The 16,402-nt window shown below is 39.6% G+C and overlaps 1 protein-coding gene across 3 annotated transcripts in view; it reads left to right on the forward strand.

Moving 5' to 3' along the window:
* DPP6 (dipeptidyl peptidase like 6) overlaps positions 1-16,402 on the forward strand; it is a 517,007-nt gene that overhangs the window by 458,014 nt on the left and 42,591 nt on the right. For all 3 annotated transcript variants that reach the window (XM_058820947.1, XM_058820930.1, XM_058820938.1), the window contains exons 9-12: positions 2,357-2,511; positions 4,085-4,182; positions 8,176-8,299; positions 9,129-9,167. In XM_058820947.1, the coding sequence (XP_058676930.1) occupies positions 2,357-2,511; positions 4,085-4,182; positions 8,176-8,299; positions 9,129-9,167 (416 nt within the window). The remainder of the gene's footprint in view (positions 1-2,356; positions 2,512-4,084; positions 4,183-8,175; positions 8,300-9,128; positions 9,168-16,402) is intronic.

Below are 16,402 nucleotides of genomic sequence, written 5' to 3' on the forward strand. Positions count from 1 at the left end.
GTGGAGAAAGAAAGAGCACAAAGCCAGCAGGATGTGACTGTGAGGAATCTCAGCAGCTCACTCACAGCATCCTGGCACCATGGGGCACTCAGCAAGCTCTGGGGAAGAGGGCAAAAGTTTTGGTCAATTATCACTTCATGCTCTTAGTCAGGAGGTCATGATCCAAATTTGTTAGGGGGCTATAGTGTAAAGGAGAATCTGTTTTTTCACACACAAGGCAGGATCTGAACTAACTTTAGAAAACCTCAACAGTTTTGAATGGAGCTGATTTTCAGAGCATGTGCTAAATGCAAACACAATGAATAAACTGTCTACAAGAGCAAATTGTCGGCAAATCATTTTTTCTTTCAGCTGAAAGAACTTTCTGGTACTAATCCATTCTGCAGTCCACGAGAATGTTCTCTGGTTTGCTAAAACTAACTGATCTCTCCAATAACAGCAAGGCCCTGACTTTGTTTCAAGGCAAAGGTTCACTCAATTAAATCTCATTAACAGAGGACCACAAAACCTGCACTAAAACCTTCCTGGGTATGTGACCTTCAGCAGAACTGCTTCATTAAGTCTGAGATCCTGGAGAAAATGTTTGCTGAATAAAGTCATTCCTAATTAATGTTAAAATGTCAATGATTCATGTGCCATCCATCTTTACTCCTTTTCCTTTATGCTCTTCATTATCTCTTTAATGGGCAACCAATATAAAAGTCAAAAGCAGAATCTTTTAAATGTACATAGAACAGGTGGGACAATGCAGCAAAGCAAATTTGCCAGATGTGCTTTCCCATGAAACATTTGTAACTTCCTAAATATATTGAAAACCCCACTTCTATGCTGCATTAAGAATTGATTAATTAATTTGTTATTTCTGAAAACCATATGTATCCAGGATGAATTTCCCTTGCACCCTTTTGTGATGTTACCTTGAGTTTTATTCCAAGAGCCATCTCCAAGCCTTGATTAACAAAGTGTTTATTTACCCTGTGATGGATATAATTGTCTTTTCTCCAAGGATTGCTCATCCATTTTTTTTTTTTTATTAATTAAACAGTGTCTGGTGAGTTTTTACTCTTTAGACCAGAGGGATGTCCTTGTTGGACTGGGGGGTCATCAGAGGGTGCTGTACAAACCTGGTGGGTCTGATCTCAGAAAATGCTCATCCCTTTTCTCAATAACCAGTGATGGCAGCAGATATTGGAGCTGCTTGGACCTGTGCATCAGGACTTCATGGTGAAGCCTTAGAAACACTCTGTAGCCTCTCTAATTTTTATTCTCACAATAAAGTAATGGGACCCATCTTCCTGCCCATCAATCTGTACAGCATATGCGAGCCCTTCTGGTGGTTTAAATAGGAATGACTCACATGATATTCAGCCTCTTAATGAAAATGTATTACATTATTGTCTTTCACAAAATGGGAGGTTTAAAAAGCCAAGTTAATGTCTTCCAAATGTCAGTAACTGGAGACACTTTGGACCAAGAGGGAATTTTATAGCTTTTCTGCAGATCTGTAAGATGAACTCATCTTTACAATGAAGGACATTCAATTACATGAAAAGTATTAGAAATTAGCAGCTATTTGAATTTGAATTTGAATTTAATAAGAACTAGGTTCTGCCAGTATTAAAAAATAATTTCACATTATGGCAATATTGTTTTCTCCTTACATACTTGAACTCTGACATGTTTGCATTGGCATTTTTCTGAGCACATTTTCATTGGTAATTATATTACTGAAATCTCAAAAATTCCAAATTTCAGTGGTATAAAGGATCAGTCTCTAATCCTGGCTCCTTATGGCAAATTGCCTTGCAAAAGTGATTTAAAAATGAAATAGGGATAAAAGTCAAGATGGCATCCAAGGCACAGACGTTATAGCCTGGTACCTTGCTTTGGAGTTCCAGCCTTTCATAAATTACAGAAAATTTATACATTTATTTATTCCCAATTGGCAACAGAACTTATACAGTTGCTGAAGCACTTGTATAAACACTGTTTAACTTGATTAATTTGTGTCTGGTCTGATGTTGTGAACTCTAATGATGTGCAGGACACATGGCAGGAGCAGCAGTGCCTTTTATGCTGTCATGAGTGTGTGTACTAATATGAATAATTTGATGTTTCTTCAGCAAAGGTAATTAAGCCTAATAACCTATAAATACAGAGTAATTGTTATCAATTGTGCTCATTTGTGTATATGGCATAATTTGATGAGTATTTTTGATTGATATTCCTGTGGCATCCTCCCTGTGCTGTGATTAGACTGGGATTTTCATATCTGCACTCTTTCATTTATTGCTAACTAGTAATTTACCTCTAATAGCCTTTTCTTTTCTGTTCTCTCTCTCTTTTTTTTAATTAGAGGAGATCTTGAAGACTCACATTGCTCACTGGTGGTCTCCTGATGGCACCAGGTTGGCATATGCAACAATTAATGCCTCCAGAGTCCCCACCATGGAGATCCCAATATATACAGGCATCCTTTACCCTACTGTTAAAACATATCATTATCCAAAGGTAAGGGAAAATAAAAATATAATTCCTGCTGCTCTATCAGAAATAAATAATTGTTTCTTTCCAGTAGGCTCAGACAGGAGACTAATAATGCATGCTCATAAGCAATGAAAATAAACAGATCAGCTGTTCCTCAGCAAATGTGCACTTAGCACATTGTTTAGCTGCATCTGTAAAATTGCACTTTTCTGGTTCTATGACAATTAGTAACTCTGTGTACAACGAAAATAAAATTTAAAAATCCTTGCTTTTTACACACACAAGAGCAATTGTCCTTCCATGCTGGAATGGGTGGAAGTTGGATGTAATCTGTGGATTTGTCTCCAGGATGGAGTTGCTGGTGTCTGAGGGCTTGAAATTTCTTTATTTCTGTGTTTGGATATGTTTCTATATTTAGACATGTTTCTATATTTAGATACATTTCCATATTTAGATTTTTTTATTGATAGATGATAGATAGAGAGATAGATAATAGATAGATAACAGATAGAGATAGATAGATAGATAGATAGATAGATAGATAGATAGATAGATAGATAGATATGATTAATATATAGATAACAGATAAAGATAGATATAGATAATAGATAGATAGATAGATAGATAGATAGATAGATAGATATAGATAATAGATAGATATAGATTATAGATGATGAAAGATAGATAGATAGATCGATATAGATAGATAGATGGATAGATAGATATAGATAATAGATAGATATAGATTATAGATGATGAAAGATAGATAGATAGATAGATAGATAGATAGATAGATAGATAGACAGATAGATAGACACATACATCCATATATTCTATATTTACATAGATTCCTTTTTGTATAGAAGGAAAATGTGGTCTTCCTTAGACTATCCAGGACAGCCTAATGTCAGAGGAGACATTGCTTTTAGAGGTTTGCTGTGCCTGAAAGACAGAAAAAGACTTAAGAGCCAATCTGCCCTTGGCTGCAGACCTGCAGGGAGTGCCCAGCACTGGCACAGCTCTCCAGCAGCACAGACTCACTGCTGCTGGTATTGCTGTAATTTCCTGCTCTAAAGCAGCACAGGGGGGTCTGCTGCACTCATTCCTTCTGGGTTTCTTGCTTTAAGCACTGGTTGCCTAAGACCTCACATGCTGCTTCAAATTGGAGCGTAATTTAACAGGAGAGATACCCACAAATATTCAGGTTTTGTGGAAATCAATGGTTCAGCAGGAGATGCCCTGCCCTTTCCTACAGTACAAAATGAATCAGTATTTCACTGTATCAGCCATCATCCCATTAGACAATCTTTTGTCAAAAGCTGCAGGAAATAGCAAAATTTCTAGTTGCCATGAAAAGTAGGGTTTTTTTACTAAGGTTAGAAGTGTCCTGAGTAAAATTGCCCTTTTTTTGTGCCTGCCAGCCTCTCCACACCTCTGTGCCACATTCCTGGATTTGCAGCCTCCCTGTGAAAGACCACAGCAGTCCAATCCATCTCCTGTTCAATGGGAATGCTTTTCATAATCCATGGGGATGCAGTAAATCAAAACCATTCTGTGTTGTATATCGTATGGTAATTTATTCTTTTCTAAACTCCAGGCTGGAATGGAAAATCCAACCATTTCTTTGCACGTGATTGGTCTGAATGGACCCACTCACGACCTGGAAATGACTCCCCCAGATGATCAGAGAATGAGGTAGGTGCTTTCTCACCCTTCAATGCTGTCCCCAGTTCCTTTGGGGAATTTTCAGGATAATTTTTCAGTTTTTAACACTGGACCTTTCTCTGCTGCTATCAGAAAGTTTCATTTTGTGTAAATCTACTTTTTTTTGTTTGTTCATGTACTCATTTTTTACATGTATTTTATAGAATGCTATACTATAACAGACTTACACTGAATAGCTTTGAATTAATCCAAACATATTTATGCAAAAGAAGATGTATGACCTGTGGCCAAACCAAATGGGTACTTGCCTTTCAAAAATACAACTTCACACCTGTCTACAGCAAGTGGGAATTCAGGATCACAGTATCCCCATCACAGTAACAGAATGGTGGCTCCTGAACAATATAATTTCTCTTTGGTAGCATTCTCTGTGAACAGAGAGACTCAGAAAGGTTTTAATTACAGCAATAATTTCTGACTGCAGGATCCAAGTGTTGTTCATAAATTTGTTCTATATGGTTATGGGTGGCCATAATTTATTTAGTTGCAATCAATATTGCAAAATGATGCAAAATACATCATAATTAATTAGTGCCTGTATATTTCATCAAAACCATGGCAATTGCCATCTCTAGGGATGACAGAAGTAGTGCTGCCAGAGCAATAGGGGTGTATTTTCATTATGCATATGTTTTCTGAAATGAGAAGATCAATGTGATAAAATGTTATTAAAACAGGCAAGAGGGATGTACTGTACATTCAGTTACAGAAGGGAGTCTCAAGAAAGCAGGGGAAGCTGGTGATAAGGATCTTCCAGCAGACACGTCCTATCTGAAGCATTTCAGTGTGCTCAGTGCAGATGATGTATGGACAGAGTGGGATTTCGTGTTCTTTTTATCTGGAGCAAAGTGATTTAGTACAATTAATAAAGCTGAGAATAAAGTGGAGATATGCCACGGCCTTTTTTTCTTTCAAAATTGAAAGAAGCCAGAAATTTTCCACAGAAATTGGATATTTTTCAGTTAAAACCAAAAAATAAAATAAAATAAAATAAAATAAAATAAAATAAAATAAAATAAAATAAAATAAAATAAAATAAAATAAAATAAAATAAAATAAAATAAACAAAGAGGAAAATAAACAAGAAAAAACGAAGCAAAGCTGATGACGGGAAAACATATTTGTGGGTGAAATGTACAATATTGATCACTTGTCTTTTTTAAATGTCTTTCATTCTGAACATTTTTGTCAAGTTTTCTCCAATGCTATGCTCTTCTGTGAAAAAAGACAGTGAAGAGAAGGGGTTGAAATTGAAGAGTGAAAAGTAGTACTATAACATTCAATGCCTGACAGGCATTTTTTATTTTGATGAAAACCACTGGACCTCAAGAGTTTCATCCAAAGATGGTCAGAATTGGATCATCACCCAGCTTATTTCTCGTATTTGCCTCTCAGGTGGCAAATTGAGGGATGATATTATCTCTCTCAAGTGCAGAAACCATCACTGGCCCTTGCATGGGCCAGAAACAAATAAATAAAGGAAAAACTCAGACAACTCCAGTGTGGATGTGAGACAGTGTCTGTGCCCAGGCACCATGGGCTGGGCTGCTGCCCGTCCCTCGGCCTGTCATCAATCCCTGTCTGTTCTTTGTGCTGTTTGTGGCTTTGTCACCACGGCCATGCTGCAGATATTCACATTGTAGGGTCACTCCTCCTGTTTGGGATTCCTGCCTCCAGGAAGCAGCCATGGAGAGCTGGGGCATGGACAAGGCTGCTGCACAATAACCTCAGTCTCAGATGATTCAAACCAAACCAAAAATGTCTATACCGGGATGTGCAAATCCATTGCAAAACCCAGGATGGCTTCACCCTTCCTGGCAGGGCTCAAGCAGGGTGTCCCTTCCCTTTTGCTCTGCTGTGGATGTCTGTAAATGCAGTGCTCAAGGACCTGCTGGTATTTTATTCTATGGAAGAAACAAGTTCTCCCTTAAATCAGCTCCACATAAATTGTGGGACAGGTCAGGCAGAGAGGGCTTGGCAATTGCACTGATTTCCCATTTCTCTCCACTGGTGCTCAACCAGTGCAGCTGCAGGAGCAGCAGATGTTGAACATTAGCTGAGATGAATCACACTTTCTTGTCTCATTTTCCTCTGCAAAATGAGAACCATAAAATTTGGGTGTCCTATAGAAGAGTTGCGAAGGGAAGTAAATGAAATTTAAGACTCCCCACTACTCAAAAACTAGAATAATGACTATCCAGGTATCTGCAGTTACCTGTGGGCTGGGTTATCCATGGTCTTGATGACTGGAAGAGTCATCAAGGGAAATTGATGGGTTATCCATGATCCTGATGACTGGAAGAGGGTTCAGAGGGGAATTGAGACTCCGTGCCCTTCTCTGGGGTGGTAGGGAAGACCATGATTCACCCAAAATAAAAATTAAAAGTTCCTGAGAAAGAACTGTGGCTCCTGTGTTCAAACAGTGAGAGGGATGTAAAAATTGAATATATGTCCTTGAAACTTTAAATTGGATTTATAGAAGAAATGCTCCAAGCCACAATAAGTACTAAAATCACAATCCTTTTCTGGGGAGACTGAATCTGCTCAGTTCATTTTGGAGAGAAAGAAGAGACAGCTATACAGTTTAATTTTGCTGTGTTGTTTATTTTTCCTCTTAGGGCCTACACTGTTGCTGATGAAGAGTAAAACTACAATTTTATTTCAGGCTCTAAATTTTCAGACTGCTGTTGTCTCACCTGGGCATATTCTTCCCTCTGGTTCAGTAGATGCAAGCATTGAGGCCTTTTGTTCATTTTCCCTGCAGCCAATTTCAGGCACTAAATATTACTGAAAAGTACAAAATCAATTTCCAACTTGTTATTTTTCTAGACAAACATACCTTTGTGCTTTTGCCCTTTCTCTTCAGTGTATGCAGGAGCTCTTGCCAGAACACAAAGGGCTCTCCTGTGACACAGAGCATTATATCCAATGAGAGCAACAATTCCTTATACATATTTTATAGCAAACAAATGAACTAATAAATTTTTTATAGACTGCATACTGTAAAAAGTCTTATTATGCTTTAAGGATGTCTTGGCCCACATGGCCCAGCAGAATATTATAACATCATAGCTTTGGCAGTTCAGCCAGAGTTGTGCCCTACAAATGAAGTGGTGGAGCCCTGAATTGCTGCAGAGGTGGATATTGGTAGCATCATGCCCTGGCTCTGAGAAAGCAACCATCCTTTATTGAATTTATTCAATAAATGCAGAATTTTTTCCTGCATTTTCCAGCCCAGCCCAGGTGGCTGCAGTCTTCACTATTGAATGGGACTTTTCCTGGAGGTATCAATTACAGGACTGTGCAGCCCACACCCATGGCTTGCTCCAAGTATCATCACAACCTGAAAATGTCCAGCAATAAATGGTGCAGGCAGTGTAGGAGGGTGGTTTTGCTCATGCAAACTATCTCTGCTGATGTCTTTATGGCAACCAGCTGCATCTGCTTCACAGAAGCCCTGTGTCACTCCAAACTCTATCCTTCTTACTATTTGCCTTTTAATACAACACTCCTGGACACTTTGGTGTGTAGCCAGCAGGCCATCAGCTTTTCATAAGCATCAAGAACCCAGCCATTGATAGTGATGGGTCTGAGTCAGCTCACCTTAGTGTGCTCAGAATGGAAATGGTTTGCAATTTCTTTTCCACCTGTGCATAAATGTGTAGCTCCAGGCAGTTCAATCCCTCTTGGAAGACAGAATAGCTTGAAAGATTCTTTATCTCTGTATTCGTCTCTTCTTTGAAAATAACTTCCAGAAGTGGCCGATAAAACACCTGCTCAGTCCTAAAAATGTCATTTTTAGGGGTTGAAATCCATACATAAAGCAGTCTGGATACATCAGGACATGATGTTCTCTAAAACCACAGCTCTCTCCTGGCCCGTTTGCCTGCAGCAGATGCTCTGCCATGTGGCAGTTCAGGATGGCAGCGTCGTGATCTGGTTTCTGTGTGTGTGTGTTTGCAGGGATTACTACATCACCATGGTGAAATGGGCCACCAGCACCAAGGTGGCAGTGAACTGGCTGAACAGGGCCCAGAACGTGTCCATCCTGACGCTCTGTGATGCCACCACGGGGGTCTGCACCAAGGTAGGAGGGGTTTGCAGAGCACTCACTTGCCATCACTGTCCAAAACCCATGCATGGAGAAACTATTACACTTATTTTTCATAGTGAAAAGCCAGCTGGAACACATTAATTTTGTCAGACAGAACATAAACAGTGTTCAATTTTTAATTTTTTTTAACACCCAGTAATCCAAGAACATTCTGTGTTTGAAGGGAGAGTGATTACCTGTCTTGATTACCTTTACCCACACACAAGCAACAATTTGCAACCTAAATACCTTTGCAACATTCAAGCTGCATTATATGTATTTGATGGCATCAAAACAAGCTCATGCTTATCTACACATACCTTAATTGTAGTTAATTAATCCCTTCTATAAATGCACTAATACAAATGGTGTATTGATATAAGATCAGCAGATTCCATTAGCAGATTCCACCATTTAAACTGGCATGCATTTCCACTGTATAAAATTGTTCTAATACACCCATCCCTTGAAAAAGATCATACAATTCTGTGCATAGAGCATGGTGGTAAGTTTTTTTCTTAAAAACTTTCATTTCAGCCTTTATTTATTTCTTAAGATTTATTTCTTTGGGGAATAGTACATCTTTTGGATTTATGTGTTTTTTTCTGTATGTGTAAAATGCTTTCTTGAGCTAGTGAATGTTTATCCATCAGGGAGCAAAGTCAAGAAAAGCAGCCACTGGATTCCACTCCAGAAGCACATATTTAAACAGTTTCTCTGTATTTCTGAGCGACTTTTCAGCTCCAATCCAACAGCTTCATGCACTGATAGGCAAAACATAATATATGACAAGTATGGTATTAATGATCTTTTTGTCTTTTAGAAACATGAAGATGAGAGTGATGCCTGGCTGCACAGACAGGTAAGAGTGATCTTCTCCTTAGTCAAGTTTTTGGTAGGATAATTTCTTCACTGAGTTTTTCCCCAAAGAGAAAAAGCTGATTTCCAGATTTGAGAGAGCTGCTTGGAAGATGGCATGATGTGTGTAACAGAAAAGAGCTTCTCAGTAACAAACAAGTTCTCAATAAAGGTACCATCCAGTCTGCTAGGTCCCATAGTCCTTAGCCTGCAATTTAGTTATATTTAAAATAGATGAAAAGCTGATGTAGGTGGGAGTATCTGTATAGGTATGTGTGTATATATATATATATATATGATAAGTGGCAGTATCTGACTCATCAGCCTCAGAGACAACCCTTCATATCCTGCCCTGACACTGATGATGACAGTTTAAACACAATTGTGGTTGTTGTTGTTTTCTGGTCATTTTATTGAGAGGATCTCTGTCCATTCAGAGACAAAACCATGCAGATAGACTGTTGAGTCACGTATATATCATATATAACACTTGCCCAGGATTCAGTTTGTGAAGGGACCTCTTTTTTTTGTGAAGCTTCTTTTTTTGAGAGAGAAACTGTGATCTTGATTCAGCCACAACACCAAACTGTTTTTCAAGCCTTGTATGAACACCAGAGAGGGAGCAGCATGTCACAAAATAGCTTGTTCAATATATTTTTCCAAGTCCAGATTTAAAGCATTTCAAATTTTTGTCACAGCCTGCTCAGAGGAGCTGAGACCCTGTAGAAATGGCACTTCATCAGTTCACAGCAAGAGCAATGCTCTCCTCTGTTCCAGTGGCTGTCCTGCAGCAATGGGCTGTGTGTGATCCACATGAAAACTGATTTTATGGGGAAATAGATTTTGTGCTCCAAGCATTTCAAATAATCTTTTGCTGATATAGAGTAAAAATGGTGCTGAAATATTCTTTACATTCATAAGGACCGTATTGGCTTGAGTAGGAAACAAAAGCTTAAAAGACAAGCCAAATCAAGGGAAAATTAAATTGTCCAGATATTGCATATTAAAAGAAAAAATAAACAACAACCCACTCTTACCTGGCATTATTTATTTTATAAGTTTGAATGCAATAGCAGTGAAATAATCCTTTCATTGCTATTTACTGCAGTATAGTAGAATCTGTGTTTTATATTACTAATACAGCATAATAGAACTTGTGTTTTTACACTGCTGTGGTTATTTCATCACCTGCCACGTGGACAGGCATTAAAAGATAGTGCTTTATCCTCATATCTGAAGTAAATGATCTGTCAGTCTCTAATGGGCTTGCTCCAGGGAAATACATTTTGTTTTACTACATCTCCAAAAAGCATATACTTAGTTTGAGAGCACACTCTTAGTTTAATGTTAGAGAAGGATGTTCATTACAGCCAAATGAGTCAGACATCTCAGTGCTAAACCAAAATAGCATTTTCTATGGACTTTGGAGACATTTGATAGCATCCTTCAAAAGCCTTTGTAGCAGTCTGAAGAATCATATAGCTCTTTTGCCAGTATTTCTGACAACAAAATTACTTAAAATTCTAGTTTTGACTGAACATGATTACTGGGATAATTGTATTTCCTATATTTGCCTTTTATTCTATGACACATTAATCTAGATAACTGGAAAGGTATTTTCATGGCATGTGTGCCTGACTATGAGGATGATGTGAAAATGTTAAATGCTGGTTTGGGTCCACCAACCTCTTCAAGAAGGAGATGAATTGCACATCAGGCAGCTGCTGAAGGAGCTCAGGAGTGTGGCTGGACTCAGAATGAGGATTCCTTGGTTGAGACATTTTAATATTAGTGTTTGCAAGTGAGACACCAGGGTGGTGGCAGTGGGGTCACGCAGCCAAGGGACCCTGGGCAGGGCTCAGCCCACCCCAAAAACCTCCTTGTGAGCAGTGTCCCAATTTTAAATCAGCAGGACCAAGGAACCCAACTGCTTACCTTGTTTTTTAAAATACTCCTTTAAAATTCTCCATATGCCTGGTTTGAAAGGTTTTTTGCACAGGCTTTACCTTTTTTCCTGGGAATTTAGGTGCATCCTCAAACAAGGACAAGCAGTCAACTGGGAGCAGGAGACAAGAAGATTTTCTATATTTGCTTTTTATTCTATGACACATTAATCTAGATAACTGGAAAGGTACTTTCATAGCATATGTACCTAATTATGAGGATGACGTTAAAATGTTAAATGCTGGTTTGGGTCCACTAACCTCATCAAGAAGGAGATGAATTGCACATCAGGCAGCTGCTGAAGGAGCTCAGGAGTGTGGCTGGGCTCAGGATGAGGACTCCTTAGTTGAGACATTTTAATATTAGTGTTTGCAAGTGAGACACCAGGGTGGTGGCAGTGGGGTCACACAGCCAAGGGACCCTGGGCAGGGCTCAGCCCACCCCAAAAACCTCCTTGTGAGCAGTGTCCCAATTTTAAATCAGCAGGACCAAGGAATCCAACTGCTTACCTTGTTTTTTAAAATACTCCTTTAAAATTCTCCATATGCCTGGTTTGAAAGGATTTTTGCACAGATTTTATCTTTTTCCTGGGAATTTCATAGGGACAAACAGTCAGCTGGGAGCAGGAGACAAGACAACACTCAACAGGGACACGAGGTGATCTCCAAGGAAGACAGGTTTGACTTTTTTCAGCTGCCTGAAATCCTGGGAGATCTGAGATAAAGCATACAAGCCATGAATTTGAAATTTGTTGTTAGGTAGTTTGGTGACTCAGTGGCATTTAAAAGTTTGTGTTTGGAAGGTCGTGGTAAACAATCTCTTGTTTCCTTCTGGGCTCAAGTTCATAAATATATTTTATGCAAGTCCAAAATCTTTGCAGAGCCTCTCTCCAACACAGGCAAGGAGAAATAATGCAGCCACTCCCTGTGCAGCTGAAAAATGGAATAAACTACCCAAAGTATAATGAAGAATATTTACACAGGAATTGTTAAAAGTATCTGTCACTCTTTGTCAGATGAGGTGGCACATGTTCACTAAAACTGCCCAGGGACTCTGCAAGTTTATATTTCTTTTATTTATATACTTGCTTGTGTACTTTTGATCACAAGAGCCAGACTGAACTTCACTCATGCTTTTGCTTAAATACGCAAACTGTTTGAAACACTAATTATAGCTGTAAACAATTTTGTTTCAATTTCTGTGAAGAAGCCTTTTTCCAATAGTTCTAGGGATGGTCATGTACAGGCAATGATTCAGCAAGGGAGAAATCAGGCAATTTCTGAGCACCTGCTGATGATAAACTTTAGTGGCATTTTAATTGTTTTATTTATTTAATTGTGAATGTGACCTGAAAAAAATATTTCATTAGAAACCAGGGTGCAATTGCAACTCCACCAAAGGCTGCGGTCTTTGGCATTGACATTGGCAGGACCAGGAGACCATAAAATTGTTTAGAGACCTATAACCTCCAAAACTGCCTGCATGGGCTGGCTGCACTCCCCTGATAACAGCTTCTTTGGGTTGCATTTTTCTTTCCAGTCCTGTTTGCCCATTGTTTTAGATGACCTCAGTCTGAAGCTAAAGACTCACCCTCCTAAAAGGTGGAGGTGATGAAAACCTGGCACCATTTTTCTTTTACTACTCCCTTGCTTTAATCCTTCATGATAACCCAGTAATGATTCTTACATGTAGTTAATATGAGGTTTGAAAAGAGATTTTTAGTTTAAAAACAGAGATCAGAGGAACTTACAAACAGGACCCACTTTTTCAGTCTGTAAAGCCCTTTTGCCATACAATTATCCCATAATTAAACTAATTTTAGCCTAAAGACAAGGGATGCAGCAGAAATAGGACCAAGAGTTCCATAACTCAAATACTCAAATTCATCTACCAGAGATAAAAAAGCAGCTCCTACAAACAATCTTTTTGGTGTTTAAATGAAGATTTCCCATTTCCCCCAATGGAAGGGATCTGTACCCAGAGACATGGGATCCTCTCCAGTTGTTGACCCTGATTTTGGTGCTTCAGAGATGGCCAAAGGTGTGGTGCACCCAGCCACAGAAGAGGATGAGGATAGGGATGAGGATGAAGCTCAGCATTGCCCCTGGAGCTGAGTGTGTCAGAAGATGGGAAGAGAACTTCCCCCCGTGCCCTAAAGAGGAGGTGTCTGCATTGTCCCATCAGAGTCAATGCACATTGGGTGTTTGCTTTGTTGGATTTAAACAAAGTGTTTACCAAGGGATTAAAAGAATTCATGTCACACCCATCTGTTTATCAGAGCTATGGGCCTGTGACACAGAAAGTATTGGGGCATTTCATTGAAAGAATAATTTGACAACACAGCAAAATCATTAGTTCTGGGATCTGGGCAAAGGTGAATCAGATGGAGAGGGCAGGAGAGTGCTGAGGAAGGGAAAATGCATCAGAGAATCAATTGGAAAGGATCCAGTTATTCAGATTAGTTTGTTTCCTTTTTAAAACCTGAGGACAAACCAGAAAATCATAATTCTTATGGAAGTATAACTCTCAGTCAGTAATAAAACCAACATGCAAAGAATCTGCTTTACCACTAATTTCTGTGGGGAAATGTGTCCAAGAGCATGTGAGGCCTTGTAGAAGGGCTGAGAGTGTGTTGAGCATGGACAAACCAGTTTGGAGCTGCAATGTGTGGTGCTGAAATCTGAGGATTGTTTGCCCCATGTTAATGTGTGGGTGGGTTTGGTGGAGCTGTCCTTCTGTGCCCACTAATCTTTCATAAATTCCAGCTCACCATAAATCAGTTAATTCCTCTTTCAAACATTTGTCCTGATGTGTGTTTGATCATGCAAATCCCCAAAGTCAGAGACACCTGTGCACTCCACACCATCCTGCACACACCTTATCTTCCCTTGTTTTGCCAGAGAAGCCTTAGGTGGCTGCAGATCCAGTGATTCTCAGTGATCCCTCTCCAAACATAACTGAATACACTCTACCTTTTTCTCTTTAATTGTTATTCTTTACACCAGGACTTTGTGCCCCTCTCTAGGATCTGCAGAAGCTCAGAGTGCATTTAACATTGTCTCCTCACCCATCCTGATTCTGCCAAACTCAGGATAAGCCCTTGAGGCACTCCTTGTTTTCTTCTCCTGACCGTTTGCCGATACACTGAGCTGAGTTGTGCAGCTCTGAGCTCCAGCTCTCAACCCTCCAGGAGGTTCTGAGCCCTCCAGCAGCCTCCCATGACCTTCCCTTTTCCAATAAAGCTGAAGTATCTGGTGGCATAACTTTCTCATATTTCATTATCATCTACAACAAAAAGATTACTGACATTTGAGACTATAGCTATATCCTTTAAAATGTATTAATGAAACATGAGCTTGTTCAATACCTTTTTTCACCTACTGATTCCAGCTGTGTCTATAATCCTCCTGTGGCAAAAACTTCCAAATATCCCATACCTGCTGCATAGTAAAAGTATTGTCTTTACTAGCACTAAACTCATCTATTATTTTCAAGGAGGGCTGTTCTGTTCTATTATTGTGGGATTCAGTCAACAATAGTTGACAAAAGGTTCTGACAGCTCATATCACAAGCAGAATAATTGTGTGCCCAGTGTAGTTCCCTAAATTATAAAATCCTGTTCCAAGAGAATTTCAGCCTGTCTCTCCATTTACCCCCTGGGTAAGCCATCATCTCTGTCACAAAGTTCTGCCTCATTCATTCATGTGTTGCCTTTCCCGCAATGGAACATGCAAACAGACCGTCCTGTATCATCAGCCCATCACATCTGTCACCTGTGCCACGAACCTCTGTCCCCTGCAGCTCTGAATGAACCTCAAACTCATCAGCACAAAGCCTGCTCTCACTGGCAGAGACATATTGCTGGAATACATAATGCAGGAGGCACAGATACAGAAATGGAGGGTGAGCTCATTGCTACCCACATCAGCAAAGGAAAACCTGTCCAGCAGAAGGTTTGCCTGAGCTATCACAGTCATTATTCAGTGAGGTTTCTGCTGTCATGAAAGACATTTGGAAATAATAGAGAGTTTCGTGTTTCAGGTTCCAGAACAATGTCAGAAATAAATGAAAGCATTATTTCATTGAGCTGCAACAAGCTGCAAATGGGCACATTTTAAAATACACTGAAAACCTAAGCAGGGGAAAATAAAAGGCAAAAAGAACAGTTTGAACACCTAATAGAGCACTGACAAATCTGATAAACAGCAGAAAAGAATTAATCAGTAAAGAACAAAGGAGCAAAGGAACATAGAGTAAGAATAATGTGTTAGCTTATGGGAAATAAAAATGCTTATTCCTTTGCTGTGCCATAAGTCTCCATGTACAATCAGGTTCCTGCTGGTTCAGTGTGGTTCAGTGCTTGGCATGTGCCAAGCAGAAAGTCAGGGGATTTGATTAACACTGAACTTCAGAGGACCCAGAAAAGGCTGGCATCCATCTCCTTGTGAATTGCCCTGGATAAAGAAGGGTTAACAAAGCCCAAACAAGGAAGGGCCCATCCAGGCACAGAAAATCATGATATCACAGGACACCCCCAGAGCACACCGTGAGCACTGTCACAAACATCTTTTATGAAAAATCCTTTCCTTAAAATTTTTCTTCCTGAGAAGCTGGGAGGCCTCAGGAACAAAATGTAAACATTGATTATCTGCTGCTGAGGAATGCAACAGGTGGATCTGTGATTGGCCCATGTTGGATGTTTGTAATTAATGGCCAATAAGAGTCAGCTGGCTTGGACTCTCTGTCTGAGTCACAAACCTTTGTTATCATTCCTTCTTTTCTATTCTTAGCTAGCCTTCTGATGAAATCTTTTCTTCTATTCTTTTAGTATAGTTTTAATACAATATATATAAAATAAAATAATAAATCAAGCCTTCTGAAAAATAAAGTCAGATCCTCGTCTCTTCCCTCATCCTAAGACCCCTGTGAACACTGTCACAGAGACTTGGAGTTAGCTTCATGTAGCCAGTCCTGTTGGTTCAGTGCTCCTGAATCCCACCACATGGACCAACTTTCTGCCTTCCCTGGTGATCTGTTCCACCTTTTCATGTAGTGGAGACTTCTCATGTGCCTCAGGGCTCTTGTTCACAAAAAGAATGCTCCTTTCCAGGAGATGCTTGCTTGCCACTGTAGTGTTTGATTTTGCTTCTGCTGAGTCTCTTCTGTCCCTGGGGGGACGTTCCAGTCACCCTATAAAAGTCAATCACCACGTTCACCTGGGAGCTCTGTGTCAGAGTTCTGCAGGAGATCCTCTCCTTCATCCTCTCCTTCATAAATAATTCAGTGAGATAAGCA

The sequence above is a fragment of the Ammospiza caudacuta genome, chromosome 1 (genome assembly GCF_027887145.1).
Source record: "Ammospiza caudacuta isolate bAmmCau1 chromosome 1, bAmmCau1.pri, whole genome shotgun sequence".
Classification (NCBI taxonomy): domain Eukaryota; kingdom Metazoa; phylum Chordata; class Aves; order Passeriformes; family Passerellidae; genus Ammospiza; species Ammospiza caudacuta.